The sequence below is a fragment of the Apteryx mantelli genome, chromosome 13, assembly GCF_036417845.1.
Source record: "Apteryx mantelli isolate bAptMan1 chromosome 13, bAptMan1.hap1, whole genome shotgun sequence".
Classification (NCBI taxonomy): domain Eukaryota; kingdom Metazoa; phylum Chordata; class Aves; order Apterygiformes; family Apterygidae; genus Apteryx; species Apteryx mantelli.
In genome coordinates this window covers 6,737,879-6,762,857 of record NC_089990.1, presented here as the reverse complement: position 1 = coordinate 6,762,857, position 24,979 = coordinate 6,737,879, and the positions used below count along the sequence as shown (strand labels likewise).

Here is a 24,979-nt window from a genome sequence, read left to right as displayed (position 1 = left end):
CGGCGGCGGCGGTTTCTCCTCGCGGCGGCGGCCGTTGGCTCGCGGCCGTTGGGGCGGGCTGTTGCCGCCCCCTCGGCGGGGAGGTGGCGGTGCTCTCCTGCCGCGCTCCCGCGTGTCCCTGTCACCTCAGTCCTTGCTCTTTCTCCCAAGCATATGGCTCTTACTCCTCTGCTCTCACCCTGCACCCCAACTAACGCTTGACTCCACGCAGCTGCACTCCGCCGTACTCCTTATTTCTATCCAGTTTCCTAAAAAATACCAATTCCCCTCCACCCCAAAGTCCCCTATGGTGACTCTTACCAGAACCGCTTTTCAGTTTCTAGCCACCAGGATAGCAGAGAAAGGCTTAAATAAGACCTTACCAGCTCAGAAATTAGGAGGGGAAATCCAAGATTTTGTATTGGAACCCTTATTTTAAACCCAGTGACTTTCATGCCTTAAAATTTAAAACGTTGTGATATGTGCTAATTTGTTACATCAAATTGAGAAACAGCCTTGAAACATCCTGGACTGTGATGTGTGCTAATTGGTTACATCAAAGTAAGAAACAGCCTTGGGAACATCTGTGGGAACATCCTACATCCTGTGGTGGGGGCATGTACCCTGCCTGAGATAAGGGAGTTGAGCTAGCGAAGCGGCAATGTTAGTTTAGATAGCCTAATATGGTGATGGCGATGTCACACAACTGTGAAATATAGCACGACTTCGAAAGTTGTAAAATATATGCGTGACCTGAGGGTCACCACTCACAATGCAGAGGGCTGAAGAAGACCCCCTAGCAACAGCCGGCGCAACCGCAGAAGTTACAGGAAGTGCCACATATACCTGGAGCTGGAATTGCATATAAGGAGACTGTGAGGGGGGGATTGCGCGCGCTGTTGGTGGAGCAGGAGATTCCCCCGGCCGCCCAGCGCTGTTTTGCTTACTTGTAACTTGCTCAATTATTCCATTAAAGTAGATTTTATGCAAACCAATTGGTCGTGTTTGCCTATAACAACGTTTTCCCTGTCTGCTTCAGCAGTCTGTGATGTCTGCAGACTACAAAAGCAGGATGTGCACCAGCTCTTCGGGCCCCGTGGTTCGTTCCCAGCACAACGCAGCCGCAGCGGCGCTGTGGCAGTGACGCCAAGCCCTGGGCTAGCTGGTTCGGATACTGATGGCAGGAGCACGCGGGCCAGCTGCGAAACCTGTTTGAGAAGCTTGGTTAAGTGCAAGCGATGGCTGCAAGCTGAGCTTCTTGGCAAGACCGATATTCCCTACTGACGCATTACGGTGAAGGCATTGCTGTCAACGCAGAGTAGACAACACCTCTACCTTCCTCTCTGCATCACCCATCTAGAAGCTGCTGCCTCTCCATTTTCTCACCTACCTCCCACATTACATTTGCATTACCCCTGCAAAATCACCAGGTAAAACCGTTTTACCCAGCTCAGCAATCAGTAGCGAGTTGCCCTTTCCATAGGACAGCACGAGGCGAATGAAGGGGGGGACAGTAATTCTTATATTTCTTTTCAGCCTAACCTGGAGAAATTGAGTGGTCATTTCAGGCAGGTCTCAGCTATGGCTTAGGGGGTTGTGATCCTATATTGCTAAACTACAGATGGCCACAATTAGACCCCAAATAGGCGTCTGGGGAAAAGCAGGTCATGGAGTTGCAGTATGGAAACAGTGGACAAAATCCATGCCAGAAACTATTGGTTTGTGTTGCTCTGATCTACATCTGAGTTTCATGCACAAAAGGTATTGAATTTCTATAAATATCTATGAATTGGTAGCTGTCCAGAGAATTGATCTTTGTACAGGCTGTCATGGAAAAATTTATATTTGAACTAATTGAAGTCATTTATATTTGAACTGAACTTGCTAGAAGATTGAGATGTTTGATGAAAATATGCAGCTAGGTATGAGGGAGATCCAAATTACTGCACTTCATATGGAAAGATTTGCAGTTTAAATCCAACTGTGTTGTTAAACGCCACAGGGTTCATTCGAGAGAGTGACATTATAGGTGAAAGCTACAAAAAAATGCATAAAGTGTTCTCGTGGAAATGTTGTCTCCCTCTCCTGTTTCTGCCTAGAGTGTTCATTTTTATGGTTATCAGTGAAAAGGCATGAATTGATCTGTTTTTTTATATGTATGTGGGCTTGTCAGTAATATACTTGATTGCATTTTTCTGCTCTTAAAAACTTAAGGAAAACTTTCTGATCTGTAATAATGCAAGCAGTATTGAAGGGCAAGTAATCAGTGCTGGTTAGATAGGAACGTAAAGGTTTTTGAGGCTTTCCTGGAATCTGTTTCCTTGGCTCTCCCTTCCAAGTTTGTTTCCTATTCTGTAGGGGCCAATATTAGGACTTATTACTATCTTCATTTCCCATCAGAAGAATCAAAGTTGGAAATTGATCTGCAAAAGAAACTGTAAGGGCTCTTTATTCTTGAACTTCTTTCTTAATTGAGCATTACTGATAAGTTTCCATTCTGACTTCAGCTTGTTTCCTGAAGATTTGGGAAAATTTTCTACAAATTACAAACCTAAAAAAAAAGGAGGGGAAAGGGAGAAATTAAATATCCTCTATGAAAAAGATCTTTCTCACTGTAGTTGGAGCAAGACTGTACATAAACTATGTAATGGATTATAGTGAAATACAGTTCTAATTTGCAATGTAGATGGAAACAAAGTTTTGATGTGAATCATGAGAGATATCTTTCAGAATAAGTGACAGATTAATTTGGCCCTAATACAATTAGGGCAGCCATGTTCAAATGCCACATCTTGTAATTATTTTGCTGCTAATCACATCTAGCTACATGTCCAGTACTTGTTAACAGAATGTTAAAAAAATTAAGCCTCAAGTTACCAATGAAGTATTTTACTCTTTTAATCAGAAGAGAAGAAAGAGAGCTGAGTTTGCATTTGCTTTTATTTCCAGTTACCTGGCAGGTGGTCAGCAAATACACCAGTGTAGGTCATAGAATTACACAGAGAGACTTCATATATAGGAGGGGGACTAGTTTAGCATGTTTCTTACAGTGACTAATAATTCACTTTTTTCACTACCTATTTCAACCAAGGAAACTATGAAGTTTAATTTTTTTTTGTATTGAAACTAGAATTTGAACTTGTTTTTCACATTATAATTGGATGAGTGGCTATGCCAGTCCTCAGTCTCTGCATTGCTATCACATGCAGTGCCCTCCCACATCAGAGGTCATCTTTCCCTTTTCCTATGCACAATAATAGCATCCACAACCTCTTAGCATCTAGGCTGGAAAGGTGATCCTCTTTTAAGTGCACACTGCATTCCGGAGAAGTATTTGTTTATCTTCTTTTGTATTCTCAACAGATCTATGAGGTAATGTTGCCTTCTGCTCTTACTAATACATGGAGTTGTTGAATGTCTGTAACTGAAAAGTCTGAAAAAAAAGTCTCAGAAAGCAAAGTCTGAAGAATACCACGAAGGAGAATAGAAATCACAGAGGAGTGAGCAATGCCCATCCCCATGCATTAAGAAAGTGAATAAGGTAATACACTACTGGACCATATTCTTTATCTCCTGTGATTATTGTAAGACAACATGGCCTAGGAAACTGAGACAGCATTTCTGAGTGCTTCAACCCTACCCACCTCCTCCTGTTCCTCCATGCAGCTGGGGCAAGTGACAGTGTGGGAGGGGGTCAGAAGGGCAGTAGGTGTAGATGGAAGGGCAACATTTTCTTAGTACCTCCCAGCAGGTTAGTTGTGAAGCCCTGCCAGCCTTAGAGACTTCACAGCCTCAGACGTGCTATGATATCCGATATCCTAGTATGTACAGGTGAGAGCCTGAAAAGGTACCAGGCAGCACTGCTTCCTATACAGCACAGATACCCTTCGAAAAGCTGTAGAAAAGCCACCTGGTGACCTGAACAGCTGATGCAGGTGCAGTACAGGAACATGTCTGCAGAGACAGCTCCTCAGACCACACAGGCATCCTCAGCAGGGCAACCCCCCAGAAATGCATGGGGACTGGCCCCTGGCATCCTCTTATTCAAACCTGGGATCAGGGGCTTCTCTTGAGTTTCTCTTCTAAGTCTCTTCGTTAATCTTAATGGGACTTCAGCAGGGGAACCAGGTGCATTAAGTAGCTTACCTACAATACATCCTGGCACTGTTCCCTCACTGCACAAGGATGAACAAGGAGCTACATTAAATCCTGAAACACTCTAGGAACCTGCAATTCCTTTGACTTTACATCTTGTTGAAATTAACTCTAAGGGTCTTTCAAAGAGTGGGAATGGGTGTTATTTTTAGGTTCTGGCTACCAGTTTTCAGTGACAGTATTCACAGTGCATATTGATCTTCTGTAAAAAGGTAAAGAATGGAGAAAGACAGATTTGCAAAAAAAAAGCCGTTGTTTAAAAAACACATAAAAGAAAACACAATCAGACAACTTCCCTTTTGTTGTCAGTTACTTTTAAGAAGATAATTGAAAAATCTGTTTTTAAATTAAAATATGAAGTGTTAATTAGACTGGGCCTTCTTGAATGATTAATAGCAGTTCAGCTACAATACAATTTAAAACAATGAAAACAGCAATTTTCTATATCTATAGATTTCCTCCTAACTTTTCCATTTCAGCTATCAGGTTTAGTCAATAAAAGAAAGTAGCCAGAACTGAATTTCATGTATAATTAAAAATGAGATAGTTTGAAGTGACATACATTGTTTACAATACAAAGTTTTGCATTAGTTTAGCTAAGCTTATTTCAGTTTACTATCAGTCTCCTAGGAAGGAGCATTGACAGGCACATTCATCCAAATTAATCAGAACTGCCTTCAGACTGTTTTAGCTAAACCGTGTTAATTCCACACATAGACACTTTCACAAGATTAAACTGACCCTTGTGGGAGTTATTTTGCGTCCCGAGTGAAACAACTGCTGCTTTTGGCACCCAGTTGGGAGACAGGTCAAGGAGAGAGGCAAGGGAGCTGAAGCGCCTCGCAGCTGAGATGCCCGCGGACAAAAGGGAAGCGCTGCTCCGCTGCAGGCCGCCTTCCCTCGTTACCTAACAAACCCACACTAGTTTATCGCGCCGCGCCTCACGCCGCCCCACACCCGTCTCCACGCAGGACGGGTTGCTCCAGCCCGCTGCCCGCCGCCGAGGCGCCGCGCCCGCAATAAGACGACCTGCGGAGGCGGCGCCCGCGCAGGCCCCGGCCCCAGCGAGACCCCCACTGCTGCCGCCGGCGGCGGCCAGCGGCCTCCCCTTGCCGGGCCCGCCGCCGCCTGCATCCGGGGCTCCGGCCGGCCGGTGACGTCAGCGGTATAAAGGCCTTCAGCGCCTTTGTTCGCTCTCATTGCGCAGTTGCAGTTCGGTCGCAGCGGAGGTGAGTGCTGCAAAGCGCGGCGAGCAGGCCGGGGGCTCTGGGGCGGTGGGAAGCGCGGCCTCGCGGGGCTGGGCTCTGCAGCAGTGCGGCGGGAGGTCCGGCTTGTGGGTGAGGGAGCTGCGTTTTGCACGCACACCGCTTCGGGCCCGAGGCCGGGCGCGGCGGAGCCAGGCCTGCGCCCCTGGCTGCCTGCCCCCGTGCCGGGTGGGAAGAACAGCATGGCTGTGGCGGGGCGCGGGGGGGGTCCCCGTCGCGTGAGGCGCGGTGGCCGCCATTTTAGGTGCGGGGGGGTTCTCTTCGGGGTCCCGCCGCGTGGTCCTCTTCCTCCATGAGGAGGACAAAGAGGCGGCGGCCTCGCCTTGAGGGCCGGGCGGATATTTCGAAGTGGAGTTAAGGCGCGCGGTCCGGTTAGCGCCGAGGCGGTGGGCCGGTGCCGGCAGGGAGAAGAGTTTCTGCCAAAGGTGGCCGCCATTTTGTGGAGGCGCCTGGAGACGGCGGAGGGTCTAACGCCCCCTACCACCCCGCCCCCCCTCGCCCTCCTTCCCCTAACCAGGCTCGTGCCTTCTGGGGGCAGGGAGGGAGGCGGCCGCGCGCGCCACGGCCTCCTCGGCGGCCTGCGCAGCCGGGATGGCCCGGCCCGCGCCGGGCTCCCGCCGCCTCCGGGGGGCCGCTTTGTCCCCGCGCTTCTTGTGCGCGGAGGGAGCTGCACGGGCCCTCCTCGTGCGCTGCTCCGCGCTTTCCCGCCACTGGGCTGGCGCCGTGTGGGTAGCGTTTGTCCTTAGGCGCCAGGCATTTTGCCCGGAGCTTTGGGGTTTTGCTTTCTTTGTGTTCGGCGGGTTCTTCTCTCCCCTCCCCCGGCCGTCGCCTTGCTGTGTAGGACCGCAGTGATGGGGTGGTGTCCCTTCAGGCTGATACGTGGTCTAGGCCAAGACTTTTGCGAGGTGTCAACATACTTAGAATAACTGAAAGAATTAGCTTAATTGAAATGTTGGCAGCAGCTGTCTCTAAACTTACTATTTGGTTGTGTCTTGACATAATAAGTATATTTTTTGATTAATCTACCGCAGGATTTGTGGGGAGGGGATGCTAGGTTTATTATTGAGGACAAAATGACAGGAACCCTCGAAGGTTTTTCATATCCACCAGAACTGTTTGATCTTAAAACTGTTGCCATCTCTCCTTTGGTTCCCTTTTCAAGGTTAATTGAATCTATTTGAAATAAGTTATATAATGCGAAGAAGTAACTGTAGGCACTACTTAGTCTAGTTTCTTCAGTCTAACAATTGTTTCTTACTTTGTTCTTTATACTTTAAAGCTCTTCATTGGCATCTTCTTTAAAAGAATTGCTTGTATGTTTGAGAGAAGAAGTTATATTCCATGGGGTTGTCTGGAAGTCTCTGTTGTAGTCTAATGCTTTGTTAATAACAACTTTATGCTTTTAATAGGTCATTACGGAATCAAAATGGTTGAAGCAGATCGTCCTGGGAAACTGTTCATTGGGGGCCTGAACACAGAGACTAATGAAAAAGCCCTTGAGGCTGTATTCGGCAAATATGGGCGCATTGTGGAAGGTAAAAAAACAAACAAACAAAAAACTACTGGCTACTTGTAAGACTGATATATTAAAAAAAAAAATGGCCATGATGAATTTTGTGGTGTTGATCATCTGAAATGATGATGCTTTCATGTCCTCTAAGAAGTTCTGAGCCTAAAGGTTAAGTAAAGGTTAAGTGTTGCTGCCTAACTACAGAAAAGGGTAACGTGTAGTTTTATATCTGCAGTTCTCTTGATGAAAGATCGTGAAACCAACAAGTCCAGAGGATTTGCATTTGTCACATTTGAGAGTCCAGCAGATGCAAAAGATGCTGCCAGAGACATGAACGGAAAGGTAGGAGTTACGGCCAATCATATGTTGCCGTTGCTGCTGACAAGCAATACTGATCTGTAGTGTAAATCGATAAAACTTGGAAAGGCACTGAGTTAAAAGATCCTGGAGACAAGTCATAATTCAAAACTTAGCAAAATTGTTACTTGCTCTAACTCCATGAAGCTGGAATCACTTTACTTTCTCTTGTCAAATCCAGATCAGAAGAAAGTCTGGCTGTCAGTCAGTTATACTCCCCCCCTCCCCCCAAATTGGTGATGGAGGGCTTTCTAGTAGGCAGTTCTTCATTCTTTTATGTCTCTTCTAATGTTTTTGTTTTATAGTATTTGACTGTAGTACTGTGTAAATGGTATTCTTGGGAAGTGAAGCATCTGGAAATTACTAATGCTTCCCTTAGTAGGAGTTTCTTGTCACCTGCCCACTATGCTGAGTGTTGATACACTATTTATTAGTGTATAGGTATCTTCATACATTTGTGAGTTGCACCCGCTTGGCATGTATGAGAAGCATCTTGCCAATGATTTTGCAGTTAGCCAGGAACGGAATTTGCTTGTTTACACCCTACAGTGAAACTATGTGGTTTAAAGTGGAAATACATATTTCATGTCTCTTTTTTGAAAGAGGAGCTTGGAGCAAGAGTTTTAAGATTAACCTTGGGATAGCCTATAGGAGGGTTATAGGCTATTGTGATCTCTAGAGATCTCATTCAGCATGTGTTTGAAAAGCTAGATGCAAATCTGCAGCTTAATGGTCAACAGCTGGATATCTTCATAGAGGTGCTGTCTCTTTAGACAGTGCAAACTGTCATCCCAGTTAACTTGAATTTCAGGCTGTGATTGCTCTTTGCATAATCTAAACAGTTGTGTTAAGGTCAAACTGAATTGGCCTCCTAAATGCTGCTCATGTGAGGTGAAGAAGCCTCTACTGATACTGTTTGTATTAAGAAGGACTCAGACTCTTGATAGCCATATGTCTTGTTAACATAATATATTGAGTTGAAAGAAAAATGTCAGTCATTGCAGAGTCAGTAAGTAAAGTTTAGTGAATAGTTCCACTCTGAGAATAAGAAAATGAGCTTGCAGTAAGTGTTCACAGTGAATGCTAATTGCTAGTAAAACTTTCTTGTTTTGTATTTAAAGTTATAGCAGACTTGCAGTTGTGTGTGCTTAATTTGTTGGTGTTTGTGGACATTCTTACAACAATCTGTGCTACTTTCTTTGGAGACTTGCCTCCTCTTTAAACAAGCTAATCATTTTTGTGAAGATGGAGAGTGACAACTGAGATAAAGTCCTTTCTGTACCAGTCAAAATATGGTTAAAGGTGCTCCTGTTACTTGAATTTACTTCCATGGTGTAGTTTGCTGCAGTACTGAAGACTTGTTGGCTGCAGTCCTTAAGCCCTGAATCTCTCTGAAGTAATCATTCAGCCATACCTTTGTGTAAGGTAACTTCAAGCACTAACAACTACTTGACAGACTGGAAGGAATTCAGTTGCTAATCCCAAGAAGTTTGTGGAGTGCAGCTCTTAATGAAAATCCACCTGAAAATAAATCACCAACTGTTTTGGATCTTGAATGTTGTGGCATGTGCCTGATCACACTGGAAACCTTTAGGAAAGGAATGGCTAGTAAAGTAGCTGAATCAGATTTAATGTTTGTCTGAGGTAATGTCTACATGTTTTGGAATGCACCACCTACATTACTTCAAGAACTTCTAGAAAGTACTGCCTTGTGGGTCATCATTCTCCATAACTTCTGTCTTAAAGTTACAAAGGTAAAAGTATCTTCATCTGCTCTGGACTTACAGCAAATAGTATATGGAAAAAATCCCTATTCAGGATTTGGCCAAGAATGACCTTTAAATCATAAAGCTTCAGATATTACTGTGTACAGTTGCATGTTCTGTGTTGGTTTAGTTTGTTTTGATCATGGATATCAAAGACTGGGAAGATGATTGTGAGGTGGTCTCTCATCCTCATCTTTAGAAAGCCTTCTGGACAGTAACTGCTGCTTGTACCTCAGACTCTGCATCCTACATCTGAGGAGGAGTGATGCTTGAGGCATGCTGTCGGAAGAGGTTCTTCTAATGAATCAGAATTTGGAATTTTGGGGATGTTCTGCAGCAATGGATTAGAACACTCATTAGGCTTCCAGGCACTTAAAGAGAAGAAGCAGAAGCACTGTGCAGGCGATTTAAACAATCTGCTTATTGTAAGTAGTTAGTTGACCTGTCTAGCCAGGGGAAGGAGTTCTGTATCGCCAGCTTCTGGTTCATTCTGTCATTCCAAAGGAATTCAAAGTTGAAGCCAGTAGAAGAGACTGACTTGGATACATTCTGTAAGAGTAAATCTGCAGTTCATTCTTTTTTTTTTTTTAATCTTTGCAGACGTGTGGGAACAACATATGTCCAGTGTTTTGTTCTTTTCTGGGTGGAGGGAAGGAAGGGGGTAACATTTCATTCTAAAATGCAGCAAGCATAGACTAGTCTAAGTGTGCTTGCTGAGGATTAATTTCAGTCCTGTAGAAAGAGGCCATGAGAAAATGTTTGGGGTGGGGGGAGGGGCGGCAGCAGAGATCCTTCACTTAAATTGCCTTCTCTGCAGAATCAGATCTGACTAAACCTGTCTGAGCAGCTCAGAAGATATCTTAGAAATATTTTAACATAGCAAAATATTAGCCTTCTTTAAGAAGAACTTTAATTTTATGGTAGTCAAGCTTGCATCCTGATATCATGAAATCCAAATCTGTATCTGGACACAAGTACGAATACTACAAGTGGACATTTGTGTGTTAGGCTGTTTTATGGTCTTTTGGTTTTGAGCCCTGAGGACAAAATGGATAATTAAAGAGAAAATATGACCTTAGAGGAAACATCCTGAATGAGCCAGAGGTTTAATTCAAGCGAAGACTTGCCAAGCCAGTTGGACTGTGTTAGAGGTTGGCAGCAAATACTACAATCCAAACGACAATCTAAACTGCATTTAGTGCTGCAGAAGGTTCTTTCTCTAATCAACAGGAAAGAATTTCCAGAAGTGATAGAACATGGAGAAGCTCAGCCTGATATAAAACAATCTTCAGTTCTTGAATATATTTGGTGAGTGCAAGCCCTCTTGCTGTGCAGTCAAGGAACATGCAGAAATTGTAGAGTCATTGGAGTATCAACAATGAAGTGATCTTTTGGAGCGGAGAGCCCTGTGTGGTATCAGCCTGCAGTTTCTCACCAGCTTTTTTTTTACTATTTCTTTGGAGTACTTAAATTCTGCCTCAGTCCTAAAACTTTCCAAGTATATACTTAATTTAACTTTTCTGTTGAAATCTGGAGCCATCTGCAGGACAGTTCTTTAATTCTGTTTGAGGTTCCCCGGCTCACCCTTACAAAGCTGTATGGATTGTTCATTCCGCATACAGGAGTTTTAATTATGATTGCCAATCATATCTTTATTATCCTTAAATGGATCTGTATAGGAGACTTTCCTGCTTTTAGCAACCAGCTGATACAACTGTATGGTGCCCAGATCATATTAAAAATGCTACTGTAGCACTCTGAATCAAGGTTGTAAATGCCAGCAAGTGAGTGTTTATGCCCACAGCTGGTGCTTTGGGCCCATTGAGAATTCCTGACTGTGAGATGGCTTGTCTGAGTTTTATCTCTTCAATGAGATGAGACCTTTCTTATCTGTTCTGAAAACCTATAAAATGAAGTTGTCCCTTTTGCTTTAAAATAGGACAAACCTTGAGAAATATTTTTCCTAGTTACTGGAGAGAAAAAAAGAATTTTCTTGGACCTGACAAAAGGTCTTTTTGGACCTTCAGCTTAGCTTTTTAAGACTGTATAAAGCAGTTTAAAAAAATTGTATTTTGCCTCGGTAAGATGCTTAAGTGTAAGGCAAAATGGAATAGAAATGGTTAAGAAAACTGTTCCTCCTTACATTAAAAAAAAAAAAAAAAAAAAAAAGGAAGAACTTGGAACTGGCATCCAGGTGCTCAGAACCCTGCTATAGCAGAAGGGGTGATGTTTGGTTTCCAAAATTCAGACAAGCTGTCAGGAATCTGCTGTGAAATTGAGGATAACAGTTGTCATGATGGCAAAGCTTAAGGCTTCAAGCCTACTTTTTCCTCTTACAAAAAAGATGACTAAGATAAGAGATGATGACAAAATAATAGATTTAATAAGTTCCAGTGATTATAGGTACAAATGCTCACTCCTGGAATATTTCAGCTTGGTATGCCAAAGGCTCTTTGGGGAACCTTACATTACTAAAGTATTTTTGTTTAGTCAAAGACAAAAACAATATGGTTTTGCCTAGTGCTCTTTTTTCCCTCGCAATGTATTGAGTTGAACCACTGGATATACACTGCTTTTTTCAAACAGTAGTTAGCACTATGTGTGCTGGTAGAGTACTTGAGCTGCTAAAGTGGATAATCCTTTCTAGAAAGGATTTCAGTGGAAAAGGAAAAAGGTTAAAACCTCATTAAACAACTACCAGCAGTTGGGAGTAAAACATTACTAGGAGTCATGTTCTTGTTCATTTACTGGAGCAAAGAAATGCAATAAACAATTCTATGTAATTCATTAGTTATCATACTTGAGTTAAATATTTAACTTCTAAAAAGGCAAATCCATGTTTGCCATCATAGAAGTGCAGTAACCTAAATGGCAGATCTTCTGTAGGGCTTGTGATCTTGGCTCTATTCTAATTAGCAAATGTGTGGTGACTGACAGATTGCACAGAAATTTGCTTAACGAAGTTGCATTACTGACTGTGTCTTACCACCTGCTCATATATGAGATACAGTAGTTGGCCACAGAGTTCCTGTTATTGCAGGTCTAAACTCCAGAAACAGCTTCCACTTCAAAAAAAAAAAAGTCTACTCTGGGGAAAAACACAAGTCATAGAATAAATTGTGACAGTCACCTTTTTTTAATACACAACTTGAAACAGTAGAAAAGGTGTGAACTATCATATTCAGTCTGCTTTGTAGATGCTGAAATTACTTTTAAATACTTCAGTGATCACCGTTTTTATCAGGACATCAAGAAAATGTACTAAACGGCCTCCCCATTGCCAGAAACCCCAACTGAAGCTAAGATATCTTCAGCTTAATCCTGTAACTACTGGCGCAGTCATAGTTTGGTACAAAAGTCCATGGCAATTGAAAATAAATTGGAGATCACAAATCATATTTCATTTACAGAATAAATGACATGGGGCTGCCGTAATCATTGGACACTTGTGTTTTGACTGAAAGTTCTTTCTGATGCTGCTCTAGATTTTTTTCATCAATACCACAGGAATGAAGTACTGTAGAAATTAGGCCCAACGTGCTGCTGAGTACATGGGGACTAATACTGAAGACTTGAATCAGTTCTAGAGTTGCTCTAACTTTATAAAATGGAAGCCCTATAATAGTGAAACAAGAGGGGCTTAATTTAAGAAATACAAACATGACTGAGCAATAAGTAAAGCAGCTTCTTCTTTAGTCATTAGATGGGAAAGCAATTAAAGTGGAACAAGCAACCAAGCCATCCTTTGAAAGTGGTGGCAGGCGTGGGCCGCCACCCCCTCCACGAAGCAGAGGTCCTCCCAGGGGCCTTAGAGGTGGAAGAGGCGGAAGTGGCGCGAGAGGACCACCTTCAAGAGGGAGTCACTTGGGTATGTATTTACCTATCTCATTATATACTTGGACAACATACAAGACAATCCCATTGGAAGATGACAATAATCCTACTGGAAAAAAAAAATCAAACAGCTGAATAGTGCACTCAATGTTCTTTATTAAAATGGTGAAATATGATCTCAGCAGTTGAGTCAAATTTTTGATTAGGCAAGCACACCTTAAGAAAAGGCTTTCAAATATGAAGATTCCCTTCTACATCTAACACTCCACTTGACTTTTGGCTATGAAAGGAAAGCAAAACTCCTGCCCTGCACGTGAGAAAGGAAGCTTTCTGGTATTCAAGTCGAAAAAGTGATTCTTCCGCCAGGGAAAGGGGACTGCCTTTCATTCTTACTAGCAAGAGGTCTAAACTCATTAAATTGTAGCTGTTTAAATGACTGATCCTTACAGATCCTAGTGGGAATTTGGGAAGCTAAGCCTTGTTTGTTGTTTAAAAAATAGCGTGTTAAGTTGAAGCTTTCTGAAGTAGGAAGATCAGTACAATACTTGATACTGGATATCCTTTAACTTAAGGTGTATCTGTTCATTCAGAGACTTTTCAGTATCAAAACAGTCACTTAAAAAAAGGCAAGCAGCACCTGAGGCATAACTGTAAAAGCTCTAATGCAGAAAAACCCTGGAAATGCTGAAAATTCCATTCTTGAAGAGTCTGTGTACTAGGTCCCACAGACCATGTAGTGCCTCTGTCCCCTCTTTATGTAGGATCTTCTCTAGTACATCTTCCCAGGTGGCTCCTGTCTTCTGAGAACCATAACTTGTTGAGCATCTAAGCTGTGACTGATCTGCAAACATCAGTTGTCTTTCTCCCTTTGTGCCACAGCCTGTGGTTTTTGGATCAGTTCTGTAAGACAGTTCTTGGCAGGAATTTAGACTGTGTTAAAGTTAATCTGGTATGCTCTCAGTTCTGCCTGTAGCATCTAGCTGTGACCAAAATACAGAAGAGAGCTTTTTTGAGGTCTAATTTTAAGTTTACTGTTGATCATACAGTGATGATACAGCACTTCAGGTTATCGCAGTTCAGATTATAGGGGCATACAGATGAGTATCACAGAAGTAATAAGTTGGTGCACACCTTATCCTTCTAGGGTCTTCTCGAGGGCCACTTCCTATGAAGAGAGGTCCACCTCCGCGAAGTGGAGGTCCACCACCTAAAAGATCTGCACCTTCAGGACCAGTGCGTAGCAGTAGTATGGGAGGAAGAGGTAAGGACTTGTTGAATTATTTTCTTGCACAGTCTTGTAGCACCCTGATCTGTCTTCAGGCACTGATGTAAATTATTGATAACTATCTCCTGTGGGATGGTGCATTGTTTTTACTAATTTATCAATTCTCTCCATAAAAACATCATTTTCATGCATTATGATGAACATGTTCCTTTAGTGCTGCTTTAAAAGCATACAAGCAGAACCATAAAATAACATGAAGACAGACTACAGTGATTAAGCTTTGAAATCACTGTAAACAGTCTGCTAATACTTGCCTTGGAGTCTTCTGTGTGGCTGCTGCTAACTAACTTTTTAAATTTGAACTGCTTCTCTTAAGCTCCTGTGTCACGTGGAAGAGACAGCTATGGTGGTCCTCCACGCAGAGAGCCAATGCCATCCCGAAGAGATGTCTACATGTCTCCAAGAGATGATGGCTATAGCACTAAAGATGGGTAAATTCTTTTAGCAATTTAGTGTGACTTAGTGTTTGTAGTTCTCCAGGTAAGGTCCCTGATCTTAGTGTGACATAGAGCTAATAACTCTTTTTTTTTTTTTCTAGTTACTCAAGTAGAGATTATCCCAGTTCCAGGGATACACGGGACTATGCGCCACCTCCACGAGACTATGCGTATCGTGATTATGGTCATTCCAGTTCACGTGATGAGTACCCCTCTAGAGGATATAGGTACCTAGCATTGGATTTTTCTTCACACCAATTATTCTTACTATGATCCCACTGACTTGTACTAAGTCTCAGTAGTCTTTCCTCTTACAGTGATCGTGATGGATATGGCGGTGGACGTGACAGAGACTACTCAGATCATCCAAGTGGAGGCTCCTACAGAGATTCATATGAGAGTTATGGTAAGAATACATTTTGAGGATCATGTAGTAATTTTAATTTGTACAGGTGTCATCCTGATTTTTACTAGGCTGCTCATGTTTAGGGGGAAATGGCATACCTTTCCCCCCCCCCACAGTGAAAGTGCAGTTGTTGGTTATCATTTGATCATCTTATTAAATAAGCTATAAACTAAAGAAGCAAAGTCTACAGTTCAGAATTGCAACTATCTCTGGAAAATATGGCTGAGTTTCTTCTCTAAAATAACAAGCTGTTCTGGAGTACCCAGTAAAGAGCCTGCCTGAATAAACACCGTCTTCATTCCTTCAAAGTCTTTAAATCCACTCACTGCCTGATATACAGCCCCCACTTTAAATACCCTTAACGTGGCAGATTATTCTCAATACATACAAAAGAGTAACAGTAAACATTTAATACAGCAATTCTGTAAATTCAGATTAAAAAATGTTATATATAACTTATAGTGTTGCCATATTACCTGACCGTTGACCCTGCAGGTAACTCACGTAGTGCTCCACCTGCACGAGGGCCCCCGCCATCTTATGGTGGAAGCAGTCGATATGATGATTACGGCAGCACACGAGATGGATATGGAAGCCGAGAAAGTTACTCAAGCAGCAGAAGTGATGTCTACTCAAGTGGCCGTGATCGTGTTGGAAGACAAGACAGGGGTCTTCCCCCATCCATGGAAAGGGGCTATCCACCTCCTCGTGATTCATACAGTAGTTCAAGCCGCGGAGCACCCAGAGGTGGTGGCCGTGGTGGAAGCCGATCTGATAGAGGTGGAGGCAGAAGCAGATACTAAAAACATTCTTAAACTTTTGGACCAAGACAGATTACTTCTCAAACAAACGAAAAGTGGAAGTTGTTCTATCTTTACTACCAGAGGACTACTAAAAGGAAAAGTTGTTTTTACCTTTTTTTTATTGTTGCCTGTTAAGTTTTCCCCTCCATGACTTTTATGCTTTTGTGAGGAAAAGTTAAACCAATGTTTAATTTCATTTCAAAATTGTTAACATTTCTTTCAAAAAGCAGATGTTAAATGTATAAAACTTGAGCTGTGTACTAGTGTTGTAATTTTCAAAGTAAAGTTTCCCTGAAATGCCACACTTCCCATCTGATTTTCCTCATGAATGGAACAAGCAGTTCTTAAGATCTTCCACACAACATCCAGCCATCTAACATGGAGATGGATTGTTCTACATATTCAGCCTCTCATTCTTAAACAAAGTACTTGCTTGTGATGTGGAGGGTGGTGGGGCTATTCTACACTAGAAGTTCAGTTTGGCTAGATACTGAAGTCGCATGGTGTCCCCAATACAGAATGCCTTCACATTTTTGTGTAAAGAGAAATACAGGATATCAGTCACTTAACCTGAAAAAGCAAATGGATAATACTATTCTTTGCCTTCCTGCTGTTTGATGGGGAGTTTGAAAAGATCTCCCAACCAAATAAGCCATGTACATGTAAGTCAGCTACAGAATACTGTAAAATAAAAAAAAGTTTGACCAATTCCATCAAAGAAGCTGCAAAACAGTGCTTGCTCATACTGTTTCAAATTTTTGCAACTCTGTAGTGTCTCACTTTTAAAGGAACATCCTTGATTCCAAAGGAGAAAATAAGATAAGCAAAAGAAGTCTTTCTCCAACCTCTCAAAGGCTTATGGCTTCATAAAAACAAGTGAATCTTTCAGCATTCCACAACTGATTTAAAGCATCAAATGCCTGTGAAACAGCAAAGATGGTAAGCAAAGCAAACTAGTTTTTCAGTCTAAGTCAAAATTGAACCAAGTTATCTTCTAGTACAGTAAGACAAGCTGCACGTCATGGCAATGGAAATGCTGTCTAGATTTAAAAAAAAAAAAAAAAGAAATGCTGCAGTACATTAGAAGTTCTCCAAATTCAACATTTCTTCTTGGATAAAAGCATTTATGGCACCAATTTTGAAACTAAAGACGTTAAGAATGCAGCTCACTGTAGACAGAATATGGCGAAGTAGGGTTGGGAGGGGGTGTTTTGTGCCCGGTATCTTTCAGTGAAGATGCTTAAGCAGGCTGCATATACTATATTTTAACAAAATTAAAGCCTTGTGAAATCAGGAATTGGTTTAGTTTGACAAATATCAGCTCGACTATTGGGAGTTTGAAGCAAGCCATTGCAAACTTGACGTTTAGTTGGATGCCTGACTGTTCAGTTTGACACACTGCATTACAGGGATATTCTAATACATGTGGCAGAACCTGTGGCAAGTTGTCGTGACTCAGGTAAAGCCATGAAGTTCAAAAGATGCTCTTGAATATAGTAGACGTGAAGACCTCCAACTAAAAAAAAAAAAAAAACACCACAAAAGCCTTGTACTACTGTTTAGTCCTCAATAAATTTTGTCGTTCAACTTATGGATTTAACATGGCAGTGCACCATTGGAAAGGAATGAGAATCCATAAGCCATGCAACCTTTCACTAAACCATTCCAGTCCATTCCAAGCCAGTGAATCTTCCACCACTTAAAAAGCGAAGTAGTAAAACTTGCAACAGACTAATCTGCAAACCCAAACTTGTGACTCTTTTGGAAGGGGGGGAAGCATTATAGGTTGAATCTTATCCTAAAACGTGCTTGTTCTCAGTTTGTTGTATCTTATTTTAATTGCAGGTTGATAATTTTTTGAAGATAACCTCTGAAATAATGCCAACTCATATGTGTTAATGACAGAGATGGGTGGCAGCTATACCAGGGCAGAAGGTAAGTAGCATGCTAGTGTAATAGCTGTATAGAAGATTTCTGGAGGTTCTGTGTTTATAGACAAGGGTGGGCTTTCCTGGTGTAATCTCCAGTTCCAAATGGCTAAACAGTCTCTGCTTTTTGTTCAAAAGCAAATTTTGGAGGAGCAGAAGGTTAAAGCAGGCCTTTTAATTTCTAAATTAGAAATGATAAGGAGAGACTTCTCATCTGCAGAAATTGGGGTACAATTTGGGTACAACAGATTATAAACTTACTACACATGCACCTCAGTCACACTGCAGAAATTTATTTAGTCTAGGAATCTTAGTGTAAGGTAAGACCATCAAAAAATAAAAATCAGAATTGGAATAATAAATGTCTGTATAGACATTTAATCAGTCTTGTTAAATAGGTAGAACATGAAATTAAGTGACTAAACCGTGTAGTCTTTGATTAGGCATTTCTCTCTTCAAAGATCTTTAGATTAAATAGTAGACTTTCAAGCAACTCAAAAATGATTCAAAACTTTGTAGGTCAGCTGTGTTTCCTGGCTTTGAAGCCTAACACATTGATATTCTCTGTTAGTGGAGGGATGAGCAGATACAGGAGCAACTGTCTTCAGACTTTATGTAGAAGAGTGACCATCAGATTCTGTTCCTCTGGTGCTCACCAGGAAAAAAAGAACGAAAGCAGTAGTTGCTGTCATGCTAATGCAACTTTTTGGAAAACTCTTCTACCAAGTAATTGTCACAAAAAGATTTGAAATAACTTTTTAGCGTGTGTGATGTCTGTTAAAAGCTAGTATACAGTAAATGATAACGGCAAATCCCTCTTCCAAGGAAAATATTTATGTAAAAACTGTGTGCATTTACGGAAGTATTGTGAGAAAACATCTTTATGTAACGATTGGTTTTCAAAGTACTTTATAAATACAAGAACATAATTTGCTGTTAATTTCAAATGCTGCTTTTAAGCACCAACTTTTTAAATGGCAAAAAGAAAAGTTTTAGTTGGTACAGTGGTGTTCATCTGACACACTGTTAATCATTGTAGGGAAGCTGTGTCTTGTGTGAAGGATAGGTTATGTTGCATAATACATACTTGTAATTTCAGTTTACTTAAACTTATTCTTTTTGATTTAAAGCCTCAGTCACAGCATCTAAATATCTGCAGTGTTTTTGTCAGAGGACTCTTGACAAATTACTCTTGTTACATTGATACAGAGGAAAAAGTCTGCATTTATTTCAGGGTACTGGATTTTAATTAAGAAAGCAATGGGAACATCATGTGTATTTCCTTGCTAAGAGTCAGAGGAAGCATAGAACTAAACTAATTAAAGAAAAACTGCTACCTGACCAACTTCAAGTTATCTGTCACTGTTGATACAATTTCAACAAAAAAAGCCCCTACTTTCTTCATTTTCGTGTTCTTCTTAAGCATGACTGTTAGTGTATTAAAATCACTATTAAAACCTTCCAGAAAGGACACTATTTGAACTACAGTATCTTTTTTAAGAATAAACAAATTGTATAACATAACCTGTTTTTCATTCAAAAATCACTGATCTCAATAGTATGACACCATGCTGGATTAGAGAAATGTGTCTATAAGTAAACTTTTTTTCCCAAGAACTAGTAAAAATAAACTCTTAAATTCACAGTTTGAGGCTGGCCCTGATAATGAATCCTCTAATAAAGAGGTGAGGTATTGCCTTTAATATGCTGCATCGTTGTTGACTTAACAAAGTTTTGCCAAATCACCCTGCAGATTTTGTCAGAATATTTTCAGCTTTTGGATATGTTTGTACCATATTAGCTTCAATTCCCTTGGCAAGTGAAAAAGCTTCTCTCTTTTTGGAAAGTTAGATTTGTTTTACTATAGATTAATACTTAGTAGACCATGTTGTAATTAATAAAGATATTCAAGATAAAAATACACTTCCTTAGCCTACTTTGCAGCTTACAAACATTTCCGAATTTTCTAACAGGAAAGGTGACAATGTTAGTTTAGGGAGCAGTAGTTAGGACTTAATTGATTACATGGCAGGAAAGCTAATGCTGTCTTACTAAAAATAAGAATGTAATTGTACTAATTCAGCAAGCTGTTTGCCTTTTCTTAATTATAAATTGGTATCAATAATAATTGCATTTGTAATTCAATTCACAACACATTATTATTTACAGATGTGTGTATGTGCATACAAGTTTATTATGGGTTCCTGAATATTATCCTGAAATGGTTGAGTGCCAGTGGGATTTTGTGATGGGCAGTTTTGAGGGAATGTACACTGGAATTTTCAGAACCTTTATTTGGTGCTCACCCTGGAGACACTGTTGTACAAAAGTAATGCAGGTAGACCTCAGACCGTTTTGATTATTGTAGTTAAGTATTGATGTACTTTCATACCCTTGGCACAAGTTGAATAGAACCTAAATACTTGCATTGTGTGTGTATAAATATACTGATCAACCCAAAGATGATTTAGCCTTTTTGACTGTCTGCTGGTTTCTGAGAGTGTACTAACTTGACTTTCCTTTTTTCAGTTACGATGACTGGAAGAAGGCAGTGGAGCAGTGGATGTGTGTTGGAAAATTGAAGGATAACAAAATATAAAACTTGGGCTTTGAATATGGTGTTGACCAGTATTTGTTTTAGAGGGGTGTATTTCATTCAGGAATTGCATCTGAAAGTAGTGCTACTAATCTCTTGGATGTAAGAAGCTCTTAGATAAGTGGAAACCAGTTGCTGTTTCTGTAGCTAACCTTTTCCAAGAGTCAAGAGTAAGCCCTTTTTTTAGTCAGTATACATGCATCAGTGGATTGTGCAGCAGAAGAACATTCCGGCATTGGTCTTCACATAGAGTGCTTTCCCCGTATGCTGAAAAAGGAGCAAGTTACATTAAAGTGAGTTTGAGCCCTCCAAAATACAGAGGAAAAGGGTATCCTTCACAAAGAAAGAGACCATTAAAAGTTGTATGACATTTTTACATTAACAGTGGTATAATTGTCCGAGCCTTTTTGACGAGAGGAAGGAAGTGTTGATGAGACCACATTTGTGATAAATCCCCAGAGTGGTGTTCTTACAAAACTCCAGCCAGCAGTGCCTCCTCTTATACATGTACAATTCCATAGAAACAAGGTGTTTCCTTAATTGCCTAGGTTTTGGTGCGTTCGTACCCTCGTATGTGTTGATGTGCCAAGATATGTGAGAGTAATCCTCAGACATCATTTTTTCATATAGAAAACTAACTTTAGATTGATGGAAATCCTTACACAGTCATGGCTAATAAAGTTTATATTGACTTCTTGTGCAGTAGACAAACTGATTTCATTTAAACAGCACTTAGTCTACAAGGATTAACTTGAGAAGAAAACATGCATTTCTTACTGAAAGGATTTAAAACTGCCTTTGGGTTTGGGATAAGAATATCCCTTTGAGCTTCAGTTATAGACTGCAGACTCTAGGAGTGAGTCTACCTGTATGTAGCAAGCAGATGGGCAGAATTGCATTATTTTCCAGAGCTAATAAACTTACTGTCAAACAAAAGTATTACCTGCTTGTTTAAAGAAATCTCTGCTTCTTAGCTACATTTACATGGTGGAAAAAATAACCATTATTATACAGTAATGGGAGTTTATTGTTATGAAGCGGTCTTAAGAGAGTGTACCTGATTTCTTCAAGAATGCGTAATATGCTGTACTATTAAAAGACACAGTAGTTTATAGTCTTGCTGCTGCTGTTTAGGCTGCAACAGATCATCCTGTCTAAAATGTAATCCCAGCACATGAGCTACTGTATGAAAAAAACCTGTCTGCCTAAAATGGTAGATATGTTATATTAGTGCTACATTCCCATTAGCTTATGCACTGACTCAAATTACATTCTTGAAAGTCTCTAGTTTAGAAGCAAATTTGGCTTTGGGAAAAGTCTAGAATGTTTTGTAAACACTATTCTAATTTTCTCCTGTTACAGTCTATATACTATCAGTGTCCTTTGCTGATTGGATGTAGACCAACGCCCTTTTTTTAAGCTAATACTATAATATAGTCATTATCAGTCATTAAGGCTGCAAATAAAAGTTTATTGGTACCTGGGTGGTGAAGGTTGATTCTGCAAGAGGTGATTGACAGTTCATTTGATTTGTCCCTGTCGGCAGATAGCTAATGTTGAAATAAGAGAATAACTTTTCCAAGGAAAGACCAAGCAAGAAACTGTTCCTCTCTTTGTGGATTTACCTTGATAGCCATGGTTCTGCTGCAGAATTATTCACCAGTGAGAATGGGTGAAAAAATAGGTACATTTTCAGTTGGGTCCTTATCTTCTTCTGAAAGATGTAAAAGTTGGCCTCAAAGTGGTTAATCGGAGTACCCTATGTTTTGGGGGCTTTCTGAATGTGTGAGAGCGCAAATGGCTCTGGGTCAGTCTTTCAAGCTGTTGGTAAGTGTCCAGGATGTGGGAGCTATTTTCATTTAATCATGGTTGCAACTAATGCATGCAAAATAGGTATGGAACTCTTAAGACTGTATCAAAAAATAAAAGGCTAGATAATTGTTTTGGAGGAGGGAATGGGTAAAGTATTTTTTTGTGTTCAAGTTTGTAATACTGAATTTAATGAAGCAGGTGTAGATTTTTCCCTGTCTCGAAATATTTCTCTTGCTCTACATCAGAAACTGGTGGGTTCTAATTAAGATTACTGAAGTGGGTGTCTTCCATTTGTGAATGGTGGTCCCCAATATATGAATGAGCATTACCAATTATCTTGCCTACTACAGATTTGAGAAATGGCAAGCTATGGAAGTGGAGACTGCAAGTACACACTTCCACAAACAAAGTAGTACTGCTCATGAGATCTAAAAAAGAAAAAAAAACCTATTTTGAGGTTCTTGTATTTAATTATAAATTTGAAGTAAATGTTCTGTGCACATATGGATAGCTATAGATGAACTTTACCAGATGGCAGTAAGAGTTTTGTGATTTAGCTTCAGTCAGTGTTACCATTCACTCTGGCAGCCGCTAGTGTTACTAGTATTTTCGTATAAAACATAACTCATCCCTGCATCCTGTGGCCAAAAGTCTAAACCTAAAAGGACGGTTGTGAATTCTTACTGTTGGCTATTGAAAATGATCCTTAGGTGTGTCCCAATCATAAGACCCGGAAAGTGGGGACACAAAAAACTGCGCTCTTTTATTGCATGTAATTTCTTCTTTTGCTCTTCTCTTTCTCCCTACACCTCAAATTATAAGCCTAAGCAATTCAAGAGAGGTGATGTCTTGAAACCAGCTACTTCAAGGAACAGGCACAGCAATTGATTTATAATTCAGAACATCGTCAGAGAATTTTTGGTCTCTAGGACAATTACTTGTTTCTGTTTCATTGCTTCTATCCCTGATGCTCTAGTTAACTTAGGAATCATGAGCTGGTTAGAAAACGGAATAGTTTTCTATCTGTGTTGGTGAAAGGACAGTTAAAAAGAAGAAAACTGTGAGATAACCTCTGCTAAATTAGCATCACCAATAGTGCTGGCTAATACTACCGTAGAGCAGGGTGAAAAACTCCTAAAACTACTCTGTCTTCATGCAGTGGATCCTGTAGAGTGCTGGTAGAAAGGGACACTTTAATGGGACAAGTAAAATAGTTCAAAATTTTCATTCTCTGCTTTATATTAAAAAGACTTCAATTTGTTTTATGAAGTTTTCACAGTTATCCAAGATGTTTGCTTTGACAGATGGTAATCTTGCAAAAGAACATTTTGGATTATATGTATATTTCTTGTATAAAATAGTTGAGGAAAAAAATAAGATTTTGACATGCATGATCAGAATCACGATCAGATCTTGCAAATGGAAAACTATTGTAAAATGGCAATGATTTTAAATTAAGACTTTTGCCACAGAAATTTAAAAATTAAATTTTATTAAAAGGTTGCATGGCATGTTTCCCCCCAAATCATCTTTAATGTGAAATGCAATTTTATTGCTGTAAATATCACAGTGTACTAGGAAGTACTGACATTTACTTCATTGGACAATAGCCACAAGACCAAGTTTACCAGGTTGTAGGATGGCATCTGACACGAGAAAATAACTGTGAAAGACCTTGTTACAATGTAAGTATCCACTCAGAATGCTTCTGTTTTCAGGAATGCTGAAAATGTGTAGTAGATCTGCTTTCATTATATCCCTTTGAAGTAACAGAGTACTAGAAACCATTATACAAGGATGCTTCCTGCATTATAGTAACTGTAGTTCTGCTTCTTAAAATTTGGTGCGTTTCAGTGCCAAGTGAAAAAAGGTTGTTTCACTCTTAAGCTCTGCAAACGCCAGAAGAAGCAGGAAGATGTAATCACGGATGTGGGTTACAGCGAGTTGCTCACAGAAGTACACTGAAGGCAGAACTCTCAGCGATGAATCCAGAAGAGCAAATTGTAACATGGCTTATTTCGTTAGGAGTTTTGAATTCTCCCAAGAAAATAGTAGAGGATCCGGAGGAGTTCCTGAAAACTTCTCTGAAAGATGGAATAGTGCTTTGTAAACTCATTAATCGTCTTCTTCCGGGATCTGCAGAAAAGGTAACTCTTCAGATATATTTTGCCAGCCTGAAGCTAGAGCACTGTTTGGTAAAATATTGCACTGGTCATTTTAGGATGTATTTTTCTTTGGTAGGCAGCATGAGCAAGGAGTATCAACAAGATCAATATGTTTAAGTTACTAGTTAATTCTAATTGAGGGTAAAGTAGGATCCTAGCTTTCGGTTTTTGATTTTCTCTCTTTAACGTTCACAAAAACCCAGAAGGTTGTAGTTCAGTGAGTTACGCATGTGCTTTCTGTCGCAGAGGAAATACTGGGCCTACCAGAAGTCAAAAAACCCCTTGTTTTTAAATAGATGGACTTGTGGTTTGTCTGTATTTAAGTAAATATAGTAAATTACAACAGTGTAAATGTATTCACTCTTTTGGAATTCTCACTGTAAAACACCTTGCTATTCAGGAAATACATTGGAGAACAAGATGAGGTTAGGAATAAATGAACCTTGCATCCATGCCATTTTGAACTATTTCAAGTCCAGCAAATACACTTATATTGAAGCCATTTAACCCATCTGAGTACCTTGTATTACGGTTTTACTAGGCATATACGCAGAGAGTTTGAAATAGTGATAAGTAACTGGGGGGGGGGGAAGGGGAAGGAGTATGATGAGAGATAGGAAATGGCAACACAGAAGAGAAGCTGTTTTAATTAAAGAAAGAAACAGGTTCCTCCCCACTCTG

At 40.5% G+C, this 24,979-nt stretch overlaps 2 protein-coding genes and 1 non-coding gene across 8 annotated transcripts in view; all 3 read left to right on the top strand.

Annotated features, from left to right (window-relative positions):
- The first annotated feature begins 1,039 nt into the window (after window positions 1–1,039).
- Window positions 1,040–15,889, top strand: RBMX (RNA binding motif protein X-linked). 5 transcript variants are annotated; one of them, XM_067304087.1, is made up of 10 exons: window positions 1,040–1,409; window positions 3,343–3,520; window positions 6,809–6,934; window positions 7,145–7,251; window positions 12,729–12,900; window positions 14,011–14,127; window positions 14,468–14,582; window positions 14,690–14,815; window positions 14,891–14,994; window positions 15,490–15,889. In XM_067304087.1, the coding sequence occupies exons 3-10, from the start codon at window positions 6,826–6,828 to the stop codon at window positions 15,795–15,797; spliced, it is 1,158 nt and encodes a 385-aa protein (XP_067160188.1). In that variant the 5' UTR covers window positions 1,040–1,409; window positions 3,343–3,520; window positions 6,809–6,825; the 3' UTR covers window positions 15,798–15,889. The 5 variants fall into 5 exon arrangements, with proteins under 5 accessions (XP_067160188.1, XP_067160189.1, XP_067160191.1 ...); XM_067304088.1 differs by lacking the exon at window positions 1,040–1,409 and having other exon boundaries at window positions 3,325–3,520; XM_067304090.1 differs by lacking the exons at window positions 1,040–1,409; window positions 3,343–3,520 and adding an exon at window positions 5,259–5,363 and having other exon boundaries at window positions 14,906–14,994.
- On the top strand, window positions 7,001–7,073 carry LOC136993314 (small nucleolar RNA SNORD61). Its single transcript, XR_010885602.1, has one exon. It is a non-coding gene; the product is annotated as a small nucleolar RNA SNORD61 (small nucleolar RNA).
- Window positions 15,890–15,949: 60 nt separating the features above from the next.
- The window catches only part of ARHGEF6 (Rac/Cdc42 guanine nucleotide exchange factor 6), a 51,637-nt gene continuing 42,607 nt past the window's right edge, over window positions 15,950–24,979 (top strand). Inside the window, exons 1-4 of one of the 2 annotated variants that reach the window (XM_067304084.1) lie at window positions 15,950–16,736; window positions 17,643–17,732; window positions 20,255–23,818; window positions 24,021–24,280. In XM_067304084.1, the coding sequence (XP_067160185.1) occupies window positions 24,116–24,280 (165 nt within the window). In that variant the 5' untranslated portion in view covers window positions 15,950–16,736; window positions 17,643–17,732; window positions 20,255–23,818; window positions 24,021–24,115. Of the gene's footprint in view, window positions 16,737–17,642; window positions 17,733–20,254; window positions 24,281–24,979 lie in introns of both variants that reach the window. The other variant, XM_067304083.1, reaches the window with a different exon arrangement.